Here is a 27,758-nt window from a genome sequence, read left to right on the forward strand (position 1 = left end):
GGACGCATCATATCAGCCATCGAAGGTTCCTGAGTGCCAGGAGGGGGATTAGGAGCAACCACTACAGGGGAAGGAATAGGTTGTGGGGCATGAGGAGAGGAAATATCAATAGAACGAGAGGAACTTCTCCTAACTCTATCTCTCTCTAGCCTACGTGTATACTTTTGGAATTCGATAAAATCGAATTCCGAAAGCCCAACGCACTCCTCACACCGATCTTCCAATTGACAGGTTTTATCCCGACAATTGGAACAAACAGTGTGAGGGTCGATAGAAGCCTTCGGAAGACGCCTTGAACAGTCCCTAGCATTGCACTTCCTAAATTTTGGGACTTGTGAAGGGTCAGCCATTTTGAATTGGTCAAAGGGGAATTCAAAAAACTATCAAAAAGTCATCAACAAAGAATCCGTTATCAAAAAGAGTTCAAGGATTTGTGTGAAGAGAAACCCTGCACAGCGAAAGCTCAAAACTAGAATAATGTACTTCACCAATTAGTTGTGAAAAAACTCCAGTTTAGCAACAGCGAGTAAGTACGTCTTGTCGATAGCACGACAGAGAGAAAATTGAGTCTTTGTTTACATTGAGTACTGGGTATCTGGACGACAGATGGCGCTGTTGGGCACACCCGCAACCTGTGTAGCGATCGCTGGCGAGTTTTACCTTAGAGTTTTCTGTCGAGCAACAGAGTTGCAGCTATTATAATCACCGGCTAAGTTAAATATTGAAAAATGTAATTTGCAAAGTTACGAATGTTTGTATGAAACCGGGCTCATGAAAAACGTTTGTTTAACGGTTGGCATTGGGGATTGGAGCAGAATTGTCACTGAAATAATTTCATTATCATTAGTAAGTACGTATACTGGCAAGGGTGGTGATGGTAACGATAATCTTAGAGAAATATGTGGTTTGCAATCATGAGGGAAGAAAAAGTGTGTCATTAATTTGTTGCTGCATACCTTAGTGGAAAGCCTTTGTTTAAGGTTTCCTTTTTTAATGTCATTTGGTTTGCACTATTTTCAATGTCACATTTAAAACTTAAACCGTGCATCAAAAAATACATTTAAAATTTATCCCATATGCCTGGATAATTCCTTGGTACTTATCTACTTAAAAGTATACATGTTGAGCCCTTTCTCTTAATTACTAACCACTTATTAGTGGTATTGGCACTGTAATTTTGTTTCATGATCCTACATTAAATATGAACACCATTGTTTTCGATAGCTCGGAATATTCACAAATTAAAAAGGAAAAATGTTTCACTGTGAAATGGCCAACCTAATCTTTCGAGACATGGTTAAAATGTCTATATTTTCAATTATTTCCATGGCTATAACTGGTTACCGCTTATAAAAAAAAAAAAAAAATGCCCTAATATAAAGAAAAAAATAAATCATATTTTTTATCACTAGCTCACCTTAACCACCATTTTTATTCAGTTCAAGAACTACAGTGAATTTTCCAAAGCAGGAATTGGTGCTTTGAACTATCAGAGACCTACTTTGCCAGACTTTTCTTTTGCCATCTCTTATTGGCTAAAAGCATCGTTATCTGCCAAGAGGCTTTGGAAGAGCTCTTTCTATTGATTTGTGGGATTTATATCTAAGATTTCCTATTGTGTCAGGATATTTCTTATTTAAGCATTTTCCTTTTTCCATCATATGCATGTATATAAGAGACTTTTAGTGTATTTTTAACCCTGGATAGGTACGCTCCTCGGACACCCCTTTAAGGGTATACTCGGACGCGAACGACCCCGACGCCAAAAGAAATTCTTGAAAAATCAGTTTTTGCAGTAACCTCCTTTTTTCTTTTGCCAAAAAAAAAACTTCAATGAATGCTTAAAACAACTGTAAAGATAAATACTACTCATCTGCAGAAAAACTATTTATTATAAATATTTTAAAAAATTAAGTAGAAAAAAAAAAAGACCTGACATAAAAATTCATAAAAAAAGTTTATACATATATACACAAATCCTTTTAGGAATTGATTCTTGAATGTTTACGACACATCTTGATGTATTTTGGATGAAGTCAGACCCATGGAGGTGAAGATCTGAAATGAGAAAAAAAGGGTAACTTTTTTTGGCCAAAAAAATTTGTCCAAATTTCATGAATTTTTTTGGGTACCCAAATGAAATAGGAAGTGGCTAATTTTTTTAGGGAATAAACATATGTTATCCTAAAATAGAAATATGTAAAAAAATCTTCATTATTTTGTAAATTACATTTATATCAGGGGCCATATCTAAAGGTAATTTTTTGAGTACTTAGAAATTTCGTAAAAAAATACATATATTTAATATATAATATGATATTTATGCAGGTAAAAATATACCAAAATATCACAAAATTCTATAGGGAACAAGAATATATATAGATAGGGCAGCTTACGCTTCGGATATGTCCACAAAATGGCCGCCAACCACACTGACTCAGACTCCCTAATCTGCCACTTGAAATGTAGGAAGGGTATGTCAATTTCAAGGTGTTATTTACTAATCTAATTATTATTGGATATGCATAAAAATTGTATGGTGGGTTGCTGGATAATTGTCGATTATTTTACAACTATAAAATTAAAATTCTGACCCAAAAAAATTTTTTTGAAGGGAAATAAAATCGAAAAAAAAAAAAATGTAAAAGAATATAATATTTTAGCTAAAAAAATTTGATGATATTCAATCAAAAAAAAAGTAAACAAAATTTTCCGACAAATAAACATCTAGAGGAATCATTACTCTGTGATAGTTCCTTAGTACGTAGTAATTTTGAAAGAATTGGGAAAAAACGAAAAAATGGCAATCACCGGAAAATCGAACACATACCTATATATACGCCATATCTGGCTAAAAAAAAGATAGGCATGGGTAGCCAGATCATCTAGAAACACTTTCCAACACTATAAAAATATAAGTTTTGCGACACTACTTGCCAATTCCTTACGGTAACATGACTAAGCAAAAAAATGCAAAACAAATAAAAAGGGGCACTCGCGGAAAAATGGCTAACATTCTAATATACGGCATTTCAGAAAAAAAAAAATTCAGCCACGTGCTAGGCAAACCATCAAGGCACATTTTCCGACAAATAAACATCTAAATGAATAATTACTCTATGATAGTTCCTTAGTACGTAGTAATTTTGAAAGAAATGGGAAAAAACGAAAAAATGGCAATCACAGGAAAATCGAACACATACCTATATATACGCCATATCTGGCTAAAAAAAGAAGATAGGCATGGGTAGCCAGATCATCTAGAAACACTTTCCAACACTATAAAATTATAAGTTTTGCGACACTACTTGCCAATTCCTTACGGTAACATGACTAAGCAAAAAAATGCAAAACAAATAAAAAGGGGCACTCGTGGAAAAATGGCCATTCTAATATACGGCATTTCAGAAAAAAAAATTTCAGCCACGTGCTAGGCAAACCATCAAGGCACATTTTCCGACAAATAAACATATAAATGACATATTACTCTGTGATAGTTCCTTAGTACGTAGTAATTTTGAAAGAAATGGGAAAAAATGAAAAAATGGCAATCACAGGAAAATCGAACACATACTTATATATACGCCATATCTGGCTAAAAAAAAAACAGGCATGGGTAGCCAGATCATCTAGAAACACTTTCCAACACTATAAAAATATAAGTTTTGCGACACTACTTGCCAATTCCTTACGGTAACATGACTAAGCAAAAAAATGCAAAACAAATAAAAAGGGGCACTCGCGGAAAAATGCCCAACATTCTAATATACGGCATCTCAGATAAAAAAAAAGACATGCACGTGTTAGCCCAACCATCAAGGCACACTTTCTAACACATAAACATGAAAAAAAAATCAATAATATACGGCAATTCCTTACTACGTAGTAAATATTTACAAATATTGAAAAAAAACAGAAATTGGCAACCGCAGTTAAATACCCAATATACCAATAACTACGTCGTATCTGACAAAAACAAAATCACGCTTGGGTAGCCAGATCATCTAGACACACTTTCCAACACTAAAAAGGCAAAAGTTTTACGATACTATTTCGCAATATCTTAAGGAAAAATGACTTGGCAAAAGAATGAAAAAAAATGAAAAAGGGACACTCGCGGTAAAATGCCTGACATTCTAATATATGGCATCTCAGATAAAAAAAAAGACATGCACGTGTTAGCCCAACCATCAAGGCACACTTTCTAACACATAAACATGAAAAAAAAATGAATAATATACGGCAATTCCTTACTACGTAGTAATTTTTACAAATATTGAAAAAAAAACAGAAATTGGTAACCGCAGTTAAATACCCAATATACCAATAACTACGTCGTATCTGACAAAAACAAAGTCATGCATGGGTAGCCAGATCATCTAGACACACTTTCCAACACTAAACAAGCAAAAGTTTTACGACCCTATTTGGCAATATCTTACGGAAAAATGACTTGGCAAAAAAATGAATAAAAATGAAAAAGGGGCACTCGCGGTAAAATGGTCCTCGTGGTGATGAACGACATTTTAACTAAAAAAAAAATCATGCACATGGTAGCCAAACAATCCACCAAGACTTTCCACAACTGATAACCTATACAAGTTGCACCATTCTACGACAATTTCATAATACGTAATAACTTTGATAATTATGCAAACTACCTTAGAAGGGTAAACTCGGTCGCGCTCGACCCCGACGCGTCTCAGAAATCGGGGAAGGAGTACAGCTACAGCAATGCACATCTGGACACTACTAGAGCGTGTAGGGGAGACACCTCCTGCAGGTCGATCACCCACAAATTCAGTCACGGGGGTGAGTCACGTGAGAAAAACCTGTTTTTTTTTGACGCTCGGGGTCGTAAACGACCCATCGTACCTATCCAGGGTTAAAGTAAGAATATACAGTCATACCTCTCTTCACGAAAGACTGCTTACAAAATTTTCAAGCTGCTAAACGAGATGCAAATATTTTTAGGACTCTCATTACGAAAAATGTCTCACTCTAAGAAAAGAGATTTGCCAGTCAGGCCGAGAATAAAATAGTCACCAATCACAGAGTTGAAGAAAATGGGTTTTGACAACAGAAAATGTAGCTGTAGTCTATAATAGGGGTAACTATAATAGTACAGTACATATGAAACTGTATATTTAGTATATGTACAGTATTGTACTGTATGTATTGTATTATTTTCCATTTATTATTACATTATGTTGTAATAACTACTTAATCTATAGGTATTAACATTTAATTTAGGTATATTGAATGGTTCAAATGTATTTGGCTGTACAGTATTTCATTGTGGTTATAGTGAAGCTTTATTATGAGATTTAATGTGGTGTTTTGTAGGGTTTGGAACGCAGTAGGAAATTTGCAAGTGAAATGTGACTCAACACGAAAAAATCTCTTGCGCGTTGCTTCTCTATCGCCTTAACCAATAGCAAGATCTAATTTAGTCCTTGGCCAAGAGGAGCACGGCATTCAATTAACTGTTAGCGAATTGTTGTTTGCTCATTCAATTACCTAAAAGAGCCAAAGGACATCTAGAAAAAGGAGAACATTTTTTTAAAGGAAAAAAATTTGAAAATAGGCCATGCTGTTTAGGAGGAATATCATTTGAACTTGTTTGCGGCAAGAACAAATGGGAGGCTCATTTGCATATAGACATCTTAGTATATGTAGATTAAGCCTTCATATTTCACTGGTAATTATTGTGTTTAATTGTGGTTTATCAAAGCATGTTTGTATGCTATTTTTCAATTTCGGGGGCATTTCACCATTCAACAATTATTTTGGTTTTACTTTTGGTAGGCATCAGCTGATCTAAAGGTCACGCTACATACAACTTTTCTTAATGTACTTTTTACTGAAAATGGATACTGTACTGTACTGTATATTATCAATAGAAAATACTAATTTACCAATATAAATTCGTTTATTTTTATACAAAAAATTGATTATTCCTAAGAAATATTTGCCGTTTTAGCGTACTTCTGATAGACTTGTGACGTCATCACCTGGAAAAAATTGTTGTAAAGTTGAACAGTCATAAGTCGACCACTACTTGTATGTCCTTGTTAGATCTGGTCAAAACCATCAGTCGACCATACAGATTTTTAGTCTCTTTCATGTCCACTGTCTGGTCATGAACCTTTAAAGTCTGCTTCTAGGCCCAAGGCATATACATCATGCTGTTCTGCTTTTTGACTGGTGACCAAAGACTGACATCTCCACTGATCCATTCATAAACATAATTTTCATAAAGCTTCTGTCTAATTTTATCGACATTCAAGATTTGGGGAACATCCTGTTGAGATACATATACCAGAGTGATGAAATTGTACAGTTCATCATCTTCGGCAGAAAATGGATTACTACAGCTCAATATCGCAGCTTTGATTTTGTCAACAACTTCATTTTCTTGCCTGATAGCTGCAGGCAGAACAACATTATGTCCTGCTGGTTTGTTTACCTGAAGCTTGAATTCTCATTTGAACTCAATTGAGAGGCATGTCATCTCTGTAGAAGTCAAGAAGAACTGTTGCCTGGCATTTGCATTATTTGAAATGCAAACCAAGCCAGAGTGGACTTTCATCATCCTGTTGAGTTGCTCACAAGCGTGGTCTGAACCTAATGACACAAATGGAATTTTGCTCCTAGTGATATACCAGTATATTTCCATCTTCAAATTTCTTTCCATGTTGCTGAATGTTTTGTTTTCCATTGATGCATGTCAGCAATGTACCTTGGCCAGTGTCTTTTGTATTTTGTCCAATCTAATAAAAAAACGAAAGTTTATAGTGTGCTTCACCATCTTCTACATGGAGAGTAAGATCTGCATTTCTGGATGCTTCAACAAAGAACAAGTTAGTTTCAACTTGGAGATAATTCATCATCAATTTAAACATAGCATTCGATGACTTTTTGTCTTCCCACATTTCAGCTCTTCAATGACAGTCTTCCCACTTTTTCAGATGTTCAATGACATTCTTGGTAGTTAGGATTTTTAGCAAGTTTGTGTTGGCTGCCTTGATGCTCTCTCGTCCATTGCCAGCAACATTTGTTTCCAAGCAGACTGTCTTTAGATGTGGTATCTCTTTGAAGAACTGTTCCAGAGAAATATCCTACATTCCACCATTGGATTCTCTGGGCCTAAAACATATGAAATACATTTTGAAATTTTCATCTATGTCAATGAAAAGCCAAGATATGTGCAAAAAGCATATCCTAGGGCAGCCATTTTTCAAAATAAAAAATGGTGACCATTCAGGTGCCTGCACAAATGGAAATATTCATTTATTTGTAGATTTCTGATGTTGTATGCTTTCCAAAATTTTAGAGGTTTGCTAATCTCCATACATTCTGAACAAAAGTACATAATGAACCCGACTAAATGTCAAGATTCACACTTTCCCCTCTCCCGTTGCCGAGATTGGGAGTTGTGTCTTGACACTGGGTAACGTGGCAGAGACATAGAGCCAAATCTTGGGTTGTAAGTGTTTTTCAGAATGGCTTCTTGCTTCCTTTTCTAGACCTTCAGCCTCCCCTAATGGCTGTTCTGTTCGAATTTCAGTCAAATCTCCCAGCATCAGTGAAAGGCCTGATCTTGCAAGCAGAAGTGGAAGCGATATTGGAGGAAAACACGCTCGAAGTCACTTGAGACATCTCCAGGATTCTATAGTCGCCTTACCCCAGTGAAGAAGGCAATAGGGAGTTGGAGACCAGTTATCGACATTTCTCCATTGAACAAATTTGTTGTTCAGATAAAGTTCAGGATGGAAACAACAACATCTGCACTGTCTTCCATCAGAGTGGGAGAATTCATGCCTTTGGTGAATTTGAGGGATGCTTACTTTCAACTGCCTATTCATCAAACCTCTCTCAAAAGTACCTCGATTTCTCCCTCAACACTACAGTATACCAGTTCAAGACACTGTGGTCCGGACTATGTAAGGATCCCCAGGTGTTCTGCACATCAATGTCCTCCAAATGCAAGTGGCTTTCCTAGGCCTGCCAGCATTCCAAGAATGTTTGATGAGGCACTCAGTAGTGCTGAGGAGTGACAGCTCAATGATAGTGCCCTACACCACTAACCCTGAGGGAACAATTTTGCACCCCTCTGGGAGTTGACGAAACAGATGCATGTCTGGGCGGCGTTTAACGCTGTAGAGTTGTCGCCCCGGCGAAGAGGAATGTCTTAGCAGCCACACTCAACTGTCAGGGGCAGCATTATAGGATCAGTGGTCCCTGCATCCTTTTGTGGCGGAAAGGCTTCTTGCCTTGTGAGGCTCTCTTAGGACAGACCTGTTCGTGACACGGCTGCACAGGAAGTGCCCCATCTTTTGCTCCCCAATTCGAGACACATGAACAGTGTTCGATAAAGCCTTCAAACAACCCTGGGATTATCTGGATGTCTAAACCTTTCCCCCATACAGCCTGGTTCAGCAAGTAATAAATGGTGTGTTGAACACCCTAGGAATCAGGAAAACCCTTGTGGCTTCCCAATCGTCTCACGACGAGTGGTATCCCGATCTGCTTGCTCTTGTGGTCGAGGTCCTGAGAGATCTAACCTCATGGCCCACTCTTCTCTGTCAGTTGCATCTGTAGAGGTATCACCAGTCTATGAAATTATTGGATCTTCACAGTTGGAGGTTATCCAGCATCTCATCTGAGTGAAAGGATTTTCTAAAGGCACAGCACAGATGTCCGAATACCTCCCAAGATCCTCGAAAGATGTCTACCATACTAAGTGGGCCATCTCCTGCAATTGGTATTATAGAAGGAGTAATTATGCAGTTGAAGCGTATAAAGCGCAAGTGGTGGATTTCCTTGTCTTCCTTCACCATGATAAGAACCTATAAGTTGCAACTGTCAAAGGCTACCGCTCAGCCTTGTGTATGATCTTTGGACTCCTCTCAGCCTCTTGAGAGTTGTCTATGCTCGTGAAAAGCTTTAAGCAGTCTCGCCCATCCAGCGAACTCAGGCCCAGGGAAGGAGATGTTACCTTAGCCCTCAAGCTTTTATGCATATCCCGTTTAAGCCCCTAACGAGGGCACCAAAAAGTACAATATATTTGTCCTCTGCAGTAGCCTAAGTCAAAGTGAAGGTTACTCTATCTCTCAAGTGGGCAGGGCTTACCTGCCACCTGGCAACCAACTATGTTTAACTTCTTAAAAATCTAACAGAAGTTTCAGCTTCACTGATATCATATTCCTATTAAAGATTGATGGTTTATATTGTGTGTAGAAAAGTCTTGGTTTAAAAAGCATATTACTATTACATTACAAAAACAAACAGAAGCTGGAACACTTCATCCTTTATGATCAATTTCCATATACTGTATGGCCAAAATTAAACTTACCTCCATTGCAGCCATATTGTACAAATCAAGCAGCTCATTTGTAATAGCTGCTCTTTCAGGTTTCAGTCTCTCGGGAACAACAGGGTCCTGCAGCATCCATAGTACTCTCGTCTTATTACCTATCTGATTTAAGGCCTGGAATGAAAATTACCAGAGTATGACTTCTTACTCAGTAATGCACAGCAAAATAATGAAAAAAATATTTAGTACAGTACTGGTGATATAAATTACCAACTTTAACTGAACAAAATTTCAGTATAAACAGCATGTTGCTTAAGATTTTTCATAATTCTGACCATCCTTTACATTCAGATCTTCCTGGACAGTTCCATCCTCTTCGTAATACTAGGTATGCAGTTAATTCTAACATTCAGGCCTTCTCCATCATGACGCTCAATGCCACACAGTATTCTAGAAGTTTTATTCCAGCTGTGACCAAGTTGTGGAATGATCTTCCTAATCGGGTAGTTAAATCAATAGCACTTAAAAAGTTCAAAGTTGCACAAAATGTTTTTATGTTGAACAGGTTTTAAAATATTTTATTCTAATTTTCCTTCCTTCTAATATCATTTATTTATTCCCTTGTTTCCTTTCCTCACTGGGTTATTTTTCCCTATTGGAGCCCTTGGGCTTATAGCATCTTGCTTTTCCAACTAGGGTTGTAGCTTTGCTAGTAATAATAAGGCTTCTACGTCTTCCAAGTTCGTAGCATTTATGCCTAGTTTAGTATCGTCAGCAAATTTGGTTATTCTACTAGTTAATCCTAAAACTATGTTGTTAATGTAGATCAGAAATAGCAATGGTCCAAGGTCGGATCCTTGAGGTACTCCGCTTGTAACAGCAGCCCACTCTGAAGCATCTCCATTGATAACAACTCTCTGTTTCCTGTTTGTTAGCCAATCTTCGATCAATTTTGCTGACTCGTCAATGATACATAGTGTTCTAATTTTGACCATTAATTTTCTATGAGGAACTTTGTCAAAAGCCTTTTGAAAATCTAGGTATTTGATGTCTATTGCCCTGCATTTGTCATAAATGCTGAACATGTAGAACAATTCCAAAAGATTTGTCTCACAAGATCTTTTTTGTCTAAATCCATGTTGGCTGTCTATCAAATGATTGTTTTTCTCTAAATGTTTGAGAGAGAGAGAGAGAGAGAGAGAGAGAGAGAGAGAGAGAGAGAGAGAGAGAGAGAGAGAGAGAGAGAGAGAGAGAGAGAGAGAGTGTGTGTGTGTGTGTGTGTGTGTGCTTAATATTTATAAAATTTAAAGTATACACAATTAAATAGTCAAAGAGCAGGGTGGATTTTATAAAAAAAAATAGAGCTTAATATTTATAAAATTTGAAGAATTATTCACAGTTAAATAGTCAAAGAGTAGGGTGGATTTTGCAAATAAAAATATCAAATATGGTTATTAAATCAATATAATTACAAAAATGAACATTTGCAATACTTACAGAAGCTATATGTGTTAAATTTTTCTTGTACTCCTCAAGTGCTAGAGAAGACCCATTTGACATCTTGATAGTGTGTGTAGCACTTCCAATTACAATAATCTTTGGGGGTACTTTACTCTTCTGAAAATTTAATTAATTAAACATCAAATATAAGACTTGAGATTACAAGTAAGAATCTGAAAGAAAGAAATAAATATGAGAAATTAAACATTTCTATAAACTTATGAACTCCATTATACAAGTAAATCACTTTACATCTGCCTCAATTTCCTGATGTACCAATAACAAAATCTGGTGGAACTACTCTTTAGTTATACTGCAATAATAAGTAGCAAAATGGGTCAACTAACATCTGGCCTTTAAAAAAGATTTTTCTGTGGCAACCTGTCTATTTTCTGTCAGGGCATGCACCCCATTTAACTTTTTTTTCAACCTAATAATGTGTTCTAAAAATTATGTAAGTCTGAATTCTTGAATTACATTTCATCTTCATCATCATCATCATCTCCTATACCTATTGACAGAAAGGACCTCAGTTATATTTCACCAGTCATTTCTATCTGGAGCTCTTAAATCAATACTTCTCTATTCATCATCTATTTCACGCTTCATAGTCCTCAGCCATGTAGGCCTGGGTCTTCCAACTCTTCTAGTGCTTTGTGGAGCCAAGTTAAACTTTTGTCAACTTTTCTCTCTTGGGGAGTGCAAAGAGCATGCTCAAACCATCTCTGTCTACCCCTTACCATGATCTCGTCCACATATAGCACTTGAGTAATTTCTCTTATAATTTCATTTCTAATCCTGTCCAGTCATTGAACTCCCAATATTCTTCTGAGGGTTTTCTCCAACAAGAGAACCCACGTGCATGACGAGATGGAGAGGCTGCTTCTTGTGTGGATCAAAGACAAAGAGATCACAGGAGACACCATCACTGAGACTACAATTTGCCAGAAGGCCTCCGCCATTTTTGGTGATCTCGTGCGTTCTCAGGCCGAAGAAGGGGCAGAGGGAACATCCCAGCAGGAACCCCCAGAGTTCAAGGCTTCTCGGGGGTGGTTCGAGAAATTCAAGAGAAGGACTGGTATTCATTCAGTGGTACGGCATGGGGAGACAGCCAGCTCGGACACGAAGGCCGCCGAAGCCTTTGTTAAAACGTTTGACGAGTTGACTCTGTAGGAAGGCTACAGTTCGCAGCAAGTTTTCAATTGCGACGAAACTGGGCTTTTCTGGAAGAAAATACCTCGTCGGACGTTCATAATGGCGGAGGAGAAGAGGCTACCCGGACATAAGCCTATGAAGGACAGGCTTACCCTTGCTTTTTGCACAAACGCCAGTGGGGACTGCAAGATAAAGCCCCTGCTGGTGTACCATTCTGAAAATCCCCGAGCCTTCAAAGCCCACAAAAGTCATCAAGAAGAACCTTCCCGTGATGTGGATGGCGAATGCTAAAGCCTGGGTAACGAGGCAACTTTTTATTGATTGGGTGAATGTCTGCTTCGGTCCGACTGTCCGAAAATATTTGGAAGAAATGCGCCTCCCTATGAAATGTCTGCTGGTGTTGGACAATGCTCCAGCTCACCCCTCGAGGAATATCTTCTGGCTAAGTATTCCTTCATAAAGGTCCTGTATCTACCGCCTAACACCACCCCTCTCCTCCAGCCCATGGACCAGCAAGTTATTTCAAATTTCAAAAAATTGTACACGAAGCATCTCTTCCAGAGATGTTTCCAAGTGACAGAAAGTACAAACCTCACTCTGCATGAATTCTGGAAAGATCATTTTAATATTGTGATATGCCTCAGACTCATCGATCTCGCTTGGCAGGAAGTTTCGAGGCGTACCCAGAACTCATCTTGGAGGAAGCTGTGGCCTGATGTTGTCTCTGCACGAGACTTCGAGGGGTTCGGGAAGCCTGGAGGCGAAGCCGAGATCATTGACGATCCTGAACCCATTCAGCAGTCTGAGGTGGCTGACATCCTACATCTTGGTACGTCCATGGGGCTGGAAGTTAGCGCCGAGGATATAGATGAACTTATCGAGGAGCACCACGAGGAGTTGACGACGGACGACCTGAAGGAGTTGGAGACGATGCAAATAAGTGTTGTTCAAGGAGCAGTTCTCTAGCGGTGATGAGGAGGATGTTACACCTTTGAAAACGTCAGACATTAAGGAAATTCTCGCCTGTTTCCATAAAATGGCAGACTACGTCGAAAAGGAACATCCAGAAAAAGTTTATACCAACCGTGCGCTTCAACACTGCAATGACGTGTGCCTAACGCATTTTAGAAATGTGTTGAAAAGTAGGCAGAAACTAGCTTCCATGGATAGTTTCTTATTAAAGAGGCCAGCAGTATTAGTAGGCCAAGACGAAGGTGAAAGTGAAGAAAAGAAACAGAAAAGAGGAAGTGATGAAGAAGTAGAAGGTGAAAGTAAGGAAAAGAAACAGAAAAAAGAAAGTGATGAAGTAGTAGAAGAAATTTAGAAAATGTGAAAAATGTAGTTATAAAAAAGCAAAAAAAAAAATTCAATTTTAAGTTTTATGTTGCCGTTAAGTGTTAAAGTAATTTTTTCTTTCATTTTATAGTTTTCCATACGTAATGTTAAGTGTTAATTATTTCTGCCATTTTTTTTATTTCGTAAAGTTTAAGTGTGTAAATTATTGTATGTAGTCTGTCACTTGTTACGTTTTCTGCCTTATGCCATCCTCCTCTGCCACGACTTCGCTATCGGACATCGTCTCAATCAAAAGGTAAATTTCAACTTTTTTGTTAATTAACTGTATAGTACCTTTTTTTTCAGGGTATCAACCCTTAATTTAGGTGTACAGGTAACAATACACCTTCACTGATCCAAATGCTTTACATACAGTAAGGTTCCATTAAGTAGCTTCCTAGGGTAGATTGGACTACAGTGATATTCCCAGAGAATTTACCTTTAGGTCTCCAGAATTCTAACTCCTGGCATGAATATCCTTAAAGTTTCCTTTAAGGATATCGCATAATATCAGGGGATGTATATCTTGATGCGACACATAGCAATCTTCACCCCGAATAGCGTTTCCGCTTCGAGGGGAAAGTGGCAAAAATAGAAGGGGAGCCGTTATCAAGGTACCCTTCCTCCGTTACTACCGAGTATCTAGATGGCGCCATCGTCGCCGCCATGTTTATTCCTTGTAGCGTTGAGCAAGGTGCTACAAATATAGTAGTTTCGGGAGGGATCCTGCCAAGGCCTTTTCATAGAAAGGAGGGCGGGTCCATCAGGACGTCATGGATATCTCACCAAAAATAGATTTTTCGCTTCGCTCAAAATCCGTTTTTTGAGCTCAGGCCATGTCGTCCTGATGGAAGGTTACCAGAGCATTACTGTATCTGTGGATTTCCAAATGTGCCTTAACCTCAAGACAATATTTCCTTGGTCACTCAGACCATAGAGACATATGAAGTTACCGTTACATGTCATTACTTCTAATCATGAACTATGTTAGTGCTTCCTGCCCCCTGCAGGGAAGAGTCATACCAGACTCAGGAAAAGTCTAGCAACAAAACCATACAGGTCTCACTGTATACAAAGCCAGTCGAAGTTTGTATTCTTAATACAAATACAGTAAAGGTTTACATAAGCCACCATAGCATCCAAGGCATACAGGTTTAGATGTATGCAACATCAGACAAGTTTGTATCCGTGCAGGAACAAAGTATGCATAGGCAGAAAAAGGTTGTATTCATGTAAGAACAAAGTTATTTATATTGTTCTCATGTCAATATGCAGATTATCAAGGAATAAATAAATAATGCTCACACATACCTTTATTTAAATTTTGGGCGATATAAGACGCAAATACCAAACAATTATTTATTGGTAATCAATAAATAGTAATTCAACATACATTATACAGTATAGTAATAATAAAATTCTAGTGAATACAAAGAAACATAAAATGCAGATGACACCAGAAATACTTGTTTCACCTGAAAGGGAACGATAATTAATGCCACCAAACTGAAAATTTAATAAATTTTCTAATATGCATTTCTGTGAATGACTGTCTTTTCACACTCTGTAAAGAACACATGGCACAAGTGTTATCTTTATGTTTCTTCACCTTTAATAACTGGAACAGTCCACAATGTCACCCTGGTGACACTTCACTTTACATGTTGCACTGTAAGGTGTCAACACGTACACCCTATACATGGAAGTTCCAATCAATTCACTGTTCCTCGCAATGCTAAGCGACAGGTTTTAGCACACTACCTGCTGCCACCACATACCTCTTCAACTCTTGCACTTGCTTCGCGTAGTGTTTAAAGAACACTCTGGATGACTTCCATCCAGTGTACGAGGGAAGACGCTCAAAATCCATGTATTGGAAGAAATTCAATAACGAAGCAATTTTTCTAGGATCGTGACCTGCGGGTGTACTGTCAGGATCCGCTCTGCGAATGAAGTAGGTGATCTTTGCCCTTAGTTGTTTTAGGGATAAGTTTGAGCCCGATGTTTCTCCTTTAAAGAGCTGCCCTCCCCTGAAGTCTGAAGTTCTACGAAGATAGACCTTTAGACACTCTACTGGACACAGCAAGATATCTTCCTTCAGAGGGCAGATTCTCCAGGGACCCCACCTCCTGGTAGGTAGCTTGTTCTTGGCGAGAAACGTTGGGTCAGAAAAGAGATTCAGTTCTCCCGCTTCTGTGAACTGAATATGGCCCTCATCCCGAGAAAGGACCACTATTTCACTAACTCTGGCCCCCCAAGGCTAGAGCAATTAAGAATATAACTTTTTGAGTCAGGTCTTTCAGAGAGCAGTCCTCATTGTTCACTGTTGAGGCAAAGTGTAGGACCTTATCCAAGGACCATGAGATGGGCTTCGGAGGTGCTGCAGGCCTAAGTCTAGCACAGGCCTTAGGGATCTTGTTAAAGAATTCATTGGATAAGTCTACTTGGAAGGCGTAAAGCAAAGGTATAGTCAAGGCTGACTTATACGTTGTTATCGTGTTGGCTGCTAAACCTTGTCCATGAAGGTGAATAAAGAAGGATAAACAAAAATCTGTTGAGATCTCTTTTGGTCTTCTTGCCTTAACAAAAGCAACCCACTTCTTCCAAGATGACTCATATTGCCTTCTGGTAGATTTAAACTTATATTCTTCAAAGAAGTCTATAATGTCTTTCGAGATCCCAAACCTTTTCTTAACTGCTAAGGAGAGAAAATCATGAGATGAAGGTTTTGGGTTTTCTGTGATGAAGCGAAGATAGTCGACTTCTGTACTTGTTGAGTCAGAACTGGGTCCGGCAGAGGGACCAGCCTCAGCTGCAATTCCAATACTAGAGGGAACCAATTGCTCGTCGGCCACTTGGGAGCCACTAGGACTGCTGTTTCCTGAAAGGATCTCAGCTTGTTGAGGACCTTCAACAGAACGTTGGTTGGAGGGAACAGGTAAATCCCGGTCCATCTGTTCCAGTCAAGGGACATAGCGTCCACCGCTTCCGCTAGAGGGTCCTCGTATGGGGCCACATAACGAGGTAGCTTCTTGTTGTCGCTTGTCGCGAAGAGGTCGATCTGCAGTTCTGGGACTTGACGTACGATGAAGGATAATGATCCTGCGTCTAGGGACCATTCTGACTCTATCGGCGTGAGCCTGGATAGTGTCCGCCGTCACATTGCGGAACCCTTGAAGGTGAAATGCTAAGTGCCATCTCTTCTTTTCCGCCAAGCGGAAGACGGCCAACATCACTTGGTTGATTTGGAGTGATCTCGAACCTTGACGATTCAAACACCTCACTATCACCTCGCTGTCGAGAATCAGTCTTATGTGGACTGAATGGCAAGGGGACAATTTCTTCAGCGTGAGAAAGACTGCCATGGCCTCCAAAATGTTGATGTGGAAGGTCTTAAATAGAGAAGACCAAGTCCCTTGAACTTTCCGTTGGTGAGAGTAACCTCCCCATCCTTCCTTTGATGCGTCCGTGTGGATGATGACTGAAGGTAGAGGTGGTTGCAAAGGTACCGACCTCTTTAGGTTCTTGACCTCCGACCATGGCTTGAGAAGTGATCGTAGTCGAGTCGGTATCGGTCTTCTTAGATCTCTTCGAGCTTTTGATGCATATCTTATCCAGATTCCTGATGCATCCTTTAACTGTCTTCTTAGCACCAGGTCTGTCACTGATGCAAACTGAAGGGAGCTCAGCACTCTCTCCTGTTAGCGTCTTGATATCCTGTCGGATCTCTCTCCTCTTCTTTGGTGGAATGGAGAGGCGGTGTGACTGTAAGTTCCAATGTATTCCACGCCATTGAAACTCCTGAGCTGGCGATAGTCGAGACTTTTTGAAGTTGATCTTGAATCCCAGGTGTTCCAGGGACTGGATCACTTTCTTGGATGTTTGCATGCATTCCGTTTCGGATGCTGCCCACACCAGCCAATCGTCCAGGTAGGCTACCACCTGGACACCTGCTAGGCATAGTTGTTGAATGACTGCATCTGCAAGCTTTGTAAAGATCCTTGGGGCTATGTTTAGTCCGAGGGGCATGGCTCTGAAGACGTATTTCTTCTTCTGAAGCCTGAATCCTAGGTAGAAGAAGAGTTGGCGATTGATTAGAATGTGCCAATAGGCATCTACCATGTCTATGGAGACTGTGTATGCCCTTAACAGGGCCCTTATGTGTTGAAGGGTCAGCATCCTGAACTTGTAGTTTTCTATGAACTTGTTGAGTGGCAACAAGTCCAGAATGACATTGAGTTTGTCTGAGTCCTTGGGAACACAAAACAGCCTTCCTTGGAATTTGATGGACTTTGCCCTCCTTATCACCCGTTTGCTCAAGAGTTTTCGGGTATATTCTTCCAGGACGGGGGTGGAGTGTTGGAAGGACTGAGGAAATGATGATGGAGCTGTCCTCCAGCTCCAATCTAGTCCATTCTTGATCAGGCTGTGGGCCCAGGGATCGAAGGTCCAGCGATCCCGAAATGATTAGAGTCTTCCTCCTACCGGAAGCACCTCATTGCTTCGGTTGTCCGGAGGACTTGCCTCCTTGACCGCGCCCTCCCCTACCTCCTCTTCCTCTTGAGGGGTGTCTAGAGGAACCTCTATTTGACCCTGTACCTTTAGGGCGAAAGGTATTGGTCTGCCTCTCATAGGTGGGAGTAAAGGCTGGTGACTGGGTCACCATCTACTGGGGTGCCATCTGGTAGGTGGGTTGGGGTTGTGCCACCATCTGGGGCACCGCGGTCATCGGAAGTTGTTGCTATTGTCTGGTGGGGCGAGAGGGTAACCTTGGCCTCTTTGTCTTCCTCTTCGGTTGGGGACTCTCATCCGGAGAAGACTTCCTCTTAGCCGACATGCCCCACTTTTGGAGAAGATTCCTGTTCTCCGTCGACTATGTCCTTGACCACTTCACTCGGGAAGAGATCCTTTCCCCTGATATTGGAAGATACCAGCTTCCTGGGTTCGTGCTTCACCGCAGCCGAAGCAAACACGAACTCCCTACATGCCCTTCTGGCCCTAACGAAGCCAAATAGGTCCTTGACCAGCGTTGCCAAATGTGACTTGGCCACAACCATAAACATGTCTGGGGATCTATGGTCACTTGGCATTGCCTCCAAGGTAATTTGGAGGGACAGAGATGCGGCAAGCCTTTCCTTTGTCTCTTGCTCACTGCGCAAGAGAAAGTCAGACAACTTAGGGAGGTTTTTACTGAACTGGCGTCTAGCGATATGTGCCTCCAACTTCCCGACTGAGAAGGTAAGATGTATTTCCTTCCATTCCAGTCTTTGTGATCTGTAGGCAGAGCTAGGGATAAGGGTCTACACTCCTCAAGTGTAGGACAAGGTTTCCCAGCTTCTACTGTCTTCATCAGTGCCTTGAACCTTTTTTCCACAAAGGGAAAGGCCAGTGTAGCTGGAGCAAGAAAAGAAGGGTGTTTCTTACTTAGGGCTGGCACTTTAGAATTAGTGAAGCCCCTGTCTTTTAGACTGCTAGCCATTAAAGCCTGAGCTTTTCCATGGTCAAGAACTATGACTTCTTTCGGCTCTGTCTCCTCCTTAGACACAGGTTCCACCTTCAGACGGACGAAGCAGTCTGGGTAAGACTCAAAGCTGGGCGAAAAGTCGACATCTTCAATGAGGACGGCTCCCAGCTTCTCTGAAATAAATATCTTCCCTTTTGTGATCGGCATGTACTCTGCATGCCTCCAAGGGTTTACTTCAGAACATGAAGGAAGATCCTTCCTGTTGAGTCTCTTGTAAGATCCGCGGGACACTGCGAGATGGTGTATCTCTTTCCTCAATGCAGCTTCCCTTTCTTCATTCTGCTTCTGAAGATTCTCCATCATTGATATGAGGCTAGCCAGGGCTTTCCCCATTTCATCAGATGGAGGAGCAGAAGACGTAGATGGCACTGGTTCTGGGGCTGGAACCAACGAAACGGACACTGATTCAACTTCATCCTCTTCGGTTTCAGGAGCCAAGGTAGACTCCTCTTCCTGACCCTCCGCAAGAAGGTCCTTCTCAGGTGTCTTCCGACACCTCTGACATCCTCTCATCTAGATGGATGTCCTTCATCACATCCGAGACATCCGTATCTATGGAAATCTGGATGCAAGGGATCTCGGGGTGAGGCTGTGGTATGACAGCATCCGCAGATGCCTTAGGGAACAGATAGGCCCGCATCCGTTCATTCGGAAGGTAAGGCCCCGTGGCATTCTTCTGGAAGCCACGGACTCATCTATGCAGCTTACTCCGTGCTGCATCCATTGACTCCGTTGTCTTGGGGTCATCAAAGGCCTCAATAACCAAGGCTTTGCACACATTACATACCTGGGGGTCCCAATACTTGAGAGTTCCCTTAGTGATGGAACACAGGGAGTGCGCCCTGCACTCCTCATGGCCGCAGAAGTCCTTGTTCCTGACGTTGCAGAAGACTCTGCGGCACTTAGGGTGGTCCTCTGTAAAGAGAGGCAAATGAAATGTGTATATGGTAGTTCATCTCACTTGATAAACTATATAAATAGTATTATTAATATTTTGCATTTTACTGCATATAGCTTAGGATAGACAAGCTAGAAATGAATTAAGAAAGACACATATATGTGTTTCCTGTCCAGCCAATTGTTGTGACCTCCCTCAAAATTAAAGCCTAGGGTTATCCTATTCAGGAGGCCCATTGGAAGAGTTCTACCCTGTAAGGATAGATAAGTGTAACTTAACACTGACTTCCCAAAGGTTTACTAATGAGGGTCATTTGTAACTGATCATCTATCAGTGTATGGAAAGAAATTTCCTTTCCTTATATAGTATGGTCTCAACAATAGACTGTGCATAGACACAGAGTATGTTGGAAATTTAACTACTGTATACTTTATACTATAGTTTTCTGTTTGCAGTATGATCTAGACTGCAAATATACTGGCTACTGTATGGTCATATACTGTAGTTCTAACCGGCATGTTGCCGGCAAGGCTAGCACCTGGGGCACAGTTCAACTGGCGCATTGCTGGCTGGGATGGTGGCCGGCAGCCCGCCGGCTGTCGGCGCACTAGTCCAGCCGACGTCTTGTCGGTCAGGGTAGTGGCCGGAAGCCTGAACCTGGCCAAGTCAGTTGTGCCGGCGAAACAAGTCCAGGCGGCGCATTGCTGGCAGCTGCCAGTTAGGTTAGTACCTGGCGGCACTAGCCGATAGATAGGGAGAGAGAAAGCAAGGAGTGAAGGATGATGTAAGAGCTCTGTCTTACTGCCTTCCTCCAGAATGAGGGTTCAAATGGAAGGGGAGAATATATTGTTCAGGCTTCCACCCATCCACAACCATTGCCGGTCTCTACCGGCCACAGGTTTGTGAATGGCAGTCCAGTAAAGGGATCCTCTGCCGGCAGCCGGCACAGCTCTACCAGAGCCTTGCGTCCATAAGGGAAAGCTGAGCGACTAGTCCACTACAAGCAGAAGCCCGAGCCGGCCCTACAACCTGCCGGCAAGCGGTGAGATTGTAGGATGACGGCCAAAGGGTTGCGATGGCTAGGCCATCACTAAAGGACAGAGGGGGAAGGGAAAAAGGTCCTGTATGAGGTGTGGAAGGAGCCGGCAGGGTTGCCGGTCCTACCACACCCTTAAGAAACTCTGTTACAGTATCAGCACCATCCTAGGCAGCAGGAGAATATCTATTCTCCAGCCTAGGGTCTGCCAATACAGTTAAGGGGTCGATAGCAATCTTGTCGCCACCCCTTAACAAGAGAGAAACAGAGTTCCAGTGCTGGCACCATCCTAGGCGGCAGAAGAATGTCTATTCTTCAAACTAGGGTCTGCAAGCACAGGATTAGTCTACTAGACCACAGGGAGAAAGTGGCAATATCGTATAACCCCTTCAGGTGCGGTCTAGGGAGGTCTAGCCTCCTATGCCGGCAGCGTAATCCGACTAGGGAATGACTATTCACCCTGCCGACCAGCTGCCGGCACAAGATTATATACTCTGAGGTTGTGACCGAAACCCAAAACCTGCTATCTGTGGCTAAGGGAAGGGACAGAAAAACCCTAGCCTAGTCCTGCCTGAATGATAACTTGAGGCACGACTAACTAGGGTTGTAGCCTTAGGCTACACTCAGAGTGAAGGAGGAATTACCCTTAAATTTCCACTGGAGATGAGTATCGCTTTATATAATAATTCTAGGAGATATCTATCTCCGCCTGAATTGATAAAATGATACACGAGGGTAACCGGGGAACATGAAAGAAAGTATACTAAAGCCACTAGGCTAGTAGCCCAGTGGCAGCGAGAATCGACTACCTTAATCACCGAAACTCTCTCATATACTATCTTAGAAGAGGAAAATTTATATGCAATCAATGTATCTCACATGTATAAAATACCTAAATCGCTTCATTTAAAATTAATAACACTAGGAATGTCTATTATATCATGCATTAAAGTAAACTAAAACTTCTAGGCTAGGAAGCCTAGCGTAAGCAAGGTTCGGATACCTAAATCGCCGAAACTATTACGAAAACTAACGGCATAATATAATTAACTCCTAGCAATGAAGACTAAATTGCTATCTGTATTCATGCTATTTATACCCGGAGAGTCTTTCTGGGTAACTATATAACTCATGCGTTATGAACGACAGCGCCCATGACGCCTACCGTTCAGGCAACATCTCTTCCACTAAGTTTAACTTAATTTTTCATTATGAGGCAAGAGCTAAAATTTATACAATGTAAAGATCAAATACTCAACTTTCCAGAGGCAGAAGAGGCTGGAGATTGCATAATAAATCCAAATAATCCAAAAGTAACGAGAGCGCAACCGAGAAAATCACCGAGCGAGATCGCTACAGATAAAGGAATAAACATGGCGGCTATGATGCCGCCATCTAGATACTCAAGGTAGTAACAGAGGAAGGGTACCTTGATAACCCTTCTATTTTTGCCACTTTCCCCCCTCGAAGAGAAAACGCTATTAGGGGTGAAGATTGCTATGTGTCGTATCAAGATATACGTCCCCTGATATTATGCGATATCCTTAAAGGAAACTTTACGGATATTCGTGCCAGGAGTTAGAATTCTGGAGACCTAAAGGTAAATTCTCTGGGAATATCACTATAGTCAAATATACCCCAGGAAGCTACTTTCATCAGGACGACATGGCCTGAGCCCAAAAATAAAGACTGTACTTCAATACAACAGCAAGTAGAATAAATTATGAAAAAAAAAAATAATCTAAGAAATAGAAATAACATTAAACCACTGATTTTCAGGAATCATATGGTCCAAAACCTCATCTGGCCCATGCTTAATTATGAAACCAAATCCAAATGAGGTAATTACCATTTATCTTTTTTTTTTACACTGGCCATCTTTGGAACTTTAGATTACCTGATAGTTAAAATGGCCATTGCATATGGTTATTCCCTTAAATAAACCTTTAAAAAATACTTAATCTCTACCTCCCACTCATACTATTGCTCATCAATCACAAATAAAAACTGAATAAACTTTTTTTGAGTTCATGCGCAACTAAGCTTAATGTTTTTCGGGATATATATGTGTAGGTTTGACGTGATAATGGCTGATGCAGTATTGTATTGCACAATATAATGAAAATAGCAACACACTAATAAACAAGATGAAAAGCAATAAGAAATTATTCAAACAAACAGTAGGCCTAGTTGAGAAAATATTAATACAGTAATGAATGCTAAAAGATTTTAAAACCTACTGTAAAATCTGAATCATGTTATTTTCATTAGTAAAATAAATTTTTGAATATACTTACCCGATGATCATGTAGCTGTCAACTCCGTTGCCCGACAGAAATCTACGGTCGGGATACGCCAGCGATCGCTATACAGGTGGGGGTGTACTCAACAGCGCCATCTGTGGTCAGGTACTCAAGTACTTCTTGTCAACAAGACCTCAATTTTCTCCTCGGTCCACTGGTTCTCTATGGGGAGGAAGGGCGGGTCCTTTAAATCATGATCATCGGGTAAGTATATTCAAAAATTTATTTTACTAATGAAAATAACATTTTTCAATATTAATCTTACCCGATGATCATGTAGCTGATTCACACCCAGGGTGGTGGGTGGAGACCAGCATACATGTTAACAAAGAAGCTAAGTATCCCGTATTTCATTTTATTAGTTATTCAAAATAACAATATAAAATAAATAAGTACCTGGTAAGGAAGTCGACTTGAACCATTACTCTGCCTTTATTAAGTACGTCTTCCTTACTGAGCGTAGCGGTCCTCTTAGGATGCTGAACGACTCTTAGGTGCTGAAGTATAAAGGGCTGCAACCCATACTAAAGGACCTCATCACAACCTCTAACCTAGGCGCTTCTCAAGAAAGAATTGACCACCCGCCAAATCAACCAGGATGCGGAAGGCTTCTTAGCCGACCGTACAACCCAAAAACAACAATAAAAAGTATTCAAGAGAAAGGTTAAAAAGGTTATGGGATTATGGGAATGTAGTGGCTGAGCCCTCACCTACTACTGCACTCGCTGCTACGAATGGTCCCAGGGTGTAGCAGTTCTCGTAAAGAGACTGGACATCTTTGAGATAGAATGATGCGAACACCGACTTGCTTCTCCAATAGGTTGCATCCATAACACTGCAGAGAACGGTTCTGTTTGAAGGCCACTGAAGTAGCCACAGCTCTCACTTCATGTGTCCTTACCTTCAGCAAAGCAAGGTCTTCTTCCTTCATATGAGAATGAGCTTCTCTAATCAGAAGCCTGATGTAGTAAGAGACTGCGTTCTTAGACATTGGTAGCGAAGGCTTCTTAACAGCACACCATAAGGCTTCTGATTGTCCTCGTAAGGGTTTTGACCTTTTTAGATAGTACTTAAGAGCTCTGACTGGGCAAAGTACTCTCTCCAGTTCGTTACCCACCAAGTTGGACAGGCTAGGGATCTCGAACGATTTAGGCCAAGGACGTGAAGGAAGCTCGTTTTTAGCCAAAAAACCGAGCTGCAAGGAACATGTAGCCGTTTCCGATGTGAAACCTATGTTCCTGCTGAAGGCGTGGATCTCACTTACTCTTTTAGCTGTTGCTAGGCATACGAGGAAAAGAGTTTTTAATGTGAGGTCCTTAAAAGAGGCTGATTGGAGCGGTTCAAATCTAGATGACATCAGGAACCTTAGGACCACGTCTAGATTCCAGCCTGGAGTGGACAACCGACGTTCCTTAGAGGTCTCAAAAGACCTAAGGAGGTCCTGTAGATCTTTGTTGGTGGAAAGATCCAAGCCTCTGTGGCGGAAAACCGCTGCCAACATACTTCTGTAACCCTTGATCGTAGGAGCTGATAGGGATCTAACGTTCCTTAGATGTAACAGGAAGTCAGCAATCTGGGTTACAGTGGTACTGGTTGAGGAAACTGCATTGGCCTTGCACCAACTTCGGAAGACTTCCCATTTAGATTGATAGACTCAGAGTGGATGTCCTCCTTGCTCTGGCAATCGCTCTGGCTGCCTCCTTCGAAAAGCCTCTAGCTCTTGAGAGTCTTTCGATAGTCTGAAGGCAGTCAGACGAAGAGCGTGGAGGTTTGGGTGTACCTTCTTTACGTGAGGTTGACGCAGAAGGTCCACTCTTAGAGGGAGAGTCCTGGGAACGTCAACCAGCCATTGCAGTACCTCTGTGAACCATTCTCTCGCGGGCCAGAGGGGAGCAACCAACGTCAGCCGTGTCCCTTTGTGAGAGGCGAATTTCTGAAGTACCCTGTTGACAATCTTGAACGGCGGGAATGCATACAGGTCGAGATGGGACCAATCCAGCAGAAAAGCATCCACGTGAACTGCTGCTGGGTCTGGAATCGGAGAACAATACAATGGGAGCATCTTGGTCATCGAGGTAGCGAACAGATCTATGGTTGGCTGACCCCACAGGGTCCAAAGTCTGCTGCAAACATTCTTGTGAAGGGTCCACTCTGTGGGGATGACCTGACCCTTCCGGCTGAGGCGATCTGCCATGACATTCATATCGCCCTGAATGAACCTCGTTACCAGCGTGAGCCTTCGATCTTTTGACCAAATGAGGAGGTCCCTTGCGATCTCGAACAACTTCCTCGAATGAGTCCCCCCCTGCTTGGAGATGTAAGCCAAGGCTGTGGTGTTGTCGGAATTCACCTCCACCACCTTGTTTAGCTGGAGGGACTTGAAGTTTATTAAGGCCAGATGAACCGCCAACAACTCCTTGCAATTGATGTGAAGTGTCCTTTGCTCCTGATTCCATGTTCCCGAGCATTCCTGTCCGTCCAATGTCGCACCCCAGCCCGAGTCTGATGCGTCCGAGAAGAGACGGTGGTCGGGGGTCTGAACAGCTAACGAAAGACCTTCCTTGAGAAGAATGCTGTTCTTCCACCACGTTAGAGTAGACCTCATCTCTTCGGAAACAGGAACTGAGACCGTCTCTAGCGTCATGTCCTTTATCCAGTGAGCAGCCAGATGATACTGAAGGGGGCGGAGGTGGAGTCTCCCTAACTCGATGAACAGGGCCAGCGATGAAAGTGTCCCTGTTAGACTCATCCACTGCCTTACTGAGCATCGGTTCCTTCTCAGCATGCTCAGGATGCACTCTAGGGCTTGGTTGATCCTTGGGGCCGACGGAAAAACCCGAAAAGCTCGACTCTGAATCTCCATACCCAGGTAAACAATGGTCTGGGATGGGACGAGCTGGGACTTCTCTAAATTGACCAGGAGGCCCAGTTCCTTGGTCAGATCCATAGTCCATCTGAGATTCTCCAGACAGCGACGACTTGTGGGAGCTCTTAAAAGCCAGTCGTCTAAATAGAGGGAGGCTCTGATGTCTGCCAAGTGAAGGAATTTCGCAATATTCCTCATCAGTCGCGTAAACACAAGAGGTGCCGTGCTTAGGCCAAAGCACAGGGCTTGGAACTGGTACACAACCTTTCCAAAGACGAATCTTAGGAAAGGTTGGGAGTCTGGATGGATGGGGACGTGAAAGTATGCGTCTTTCAGGTCTAACGAGACCATCCAGTCCTCCTGCCTGACCGCTGCTAGGACCGACTTCGTCGTCTCCATCGTGAACGTCTGCTTGGTGACATAAGCATTGAGAGCACTGACGTCCAGCACCGGTCTCCAACCTCCTGTTTTCTTGGCTACCAGGAAGAGACGGTTGTAAAAGCCCAGGGATTGATGATCCCGGACTATGACCACTGCTTCCTTTTGAAGCAAGAGCGACACCTCTTGTTGCAACGCTAGCCTCTTGTCCTTCTCCTTGTAGTTGGGAGAGAGGTTGATGGGAGATGTAGCTAGAGGGGGATTGAGGCAGAACGGAATTCTGTATCCCTCCCTTAGCCACTTCACAGACTGAGCGTCTGCACCTCTGCTCTCCCAAGCTTGCCAGAAGGTCTTGAGTCTGGCTCCTACTGCTGTCTGGAGAGGAAGGCAGTCAAAACTTGCCTTTTGCGGACTTGGAACCCTTCTTGGACTTGCCACGGTGACTGTCTGCACGGGTACCTCCTCTGCTGGAGGTTCTGCCACGAAAGGGCGGGATGAACCTAGAAGCAGGTGTATCAACTGCTAAAGGGCGGAAGGGTCTAGGCACGGAAGGTAAGGTTTTAGCCTTACGTGCAGAAGAAGCCATGAGGTCATGCGTATCCTTCTGGATAAGAGAGGCAGCCATCCCCTTAATCAACTCCTCCGGAAACAGACACTTGGAGAGAGGAGCAAACAGCAACTCTGACTTCTGGCAAGGAGTGATACCAGCAGATAAGAAGGAGCACAGATATTCTCTCTTCTTGAGGACCCCTGATACATAAGAAGCCGCAAGTTCACCAGACCCATCCCGTATTGCCTTGTCCATGCTGGACATGATTAGCATGGCCGAGTCCTTGTCAGAAGGGGAAGTCTTCCTGCTTAAGGCTCCCAAACACCAATCGAGGAAGTTGAATATCTCGAAGGCACGAAAGACTCCCTTCAACATATGATCAAGATCGGAAAAGGACCAGCAGATCTTCGAACGTCTCATAGCCAACCTGCGGGGAGAGTCAACCAGACTTGAGAAGTCGGCCTGGGCAGAGGCAGGAACCCCCAAGCCAGGTTCCTCTCCCGTGGCATACCAGACGCTCGACTTAGAAGCCAGCTTGGGAGGAGGAAACACAAAAGAGGTTCTTCCCAGTTGCTTCTTCGAATGCAACCAATCCCCCATAACCCTCAAAGCTCTCCTTGATGATCTGGCGAGAACAAGCTTGGTGAAGGCAGGCGCAGCAGACTGCATGCCCAGAGCAAACTCGGAGGGAGGAGAACGAGGGGTTGCAGACACAAAGTGTTCAGGATACAATTCTCTGAACAAAGCAAGGACTTTGCGAAAGTCTAAGGAGGGTGGCGAAGACTTGTGTCCTTCAACATCAGAGTGAGGATCATCCAGATGAGCAGCTTCATCCTCCGATACCTCCTCATCCGACAGTTGAGTAGTGAGTGGCAAAGGCAGAGCAGCAAGCTG

General features: G+C 42.1%; 1 protein-coding gene across 1 annotated transcript in view; it reads right to left on the minus strand.

Moving 5' to 3' along the window:
* Positions 1 to 27,758, minus strand: part of LOC137618146 (N-acetylneuraminate 9-O-acetyltransferase) — a 196,936-nt gene that overhangs the window by 99,936 nt on the left and 69,242 nt on the right. The window contains exons 5-6 of the mRNA XM_068348176.1: positions 10,817 to 10,936; positions 9,359 to 9,493 (exon numbers count right to left, since the gene is read on the minus strand). Coding sequence (XP_068204277.1) covers positions 9,359 to 9,493; positions 10,817 to 10,936 — 255 coding nt within the window. The remainder of the gene's footprint in view (positions 1 to 9,358; positions 9,494 to 10,816; positions 10,937 to 27,758) is intronic.

The sequence above is a fragment of the Palaemon carinicauda genome, chromosome 24 (assembly GCF_036898095.1).
Source record: "Palaemon carinicauda isolate YSFRI2023 chromosome 24, ASM3689809v2, whole genome shotgun sequence".
NCBI lineage: Eukaryota > Metazoa > Arthropoda > Malacostraca > Decapoda > Palaemonidae > Palaemon > Palaemon carinicauda.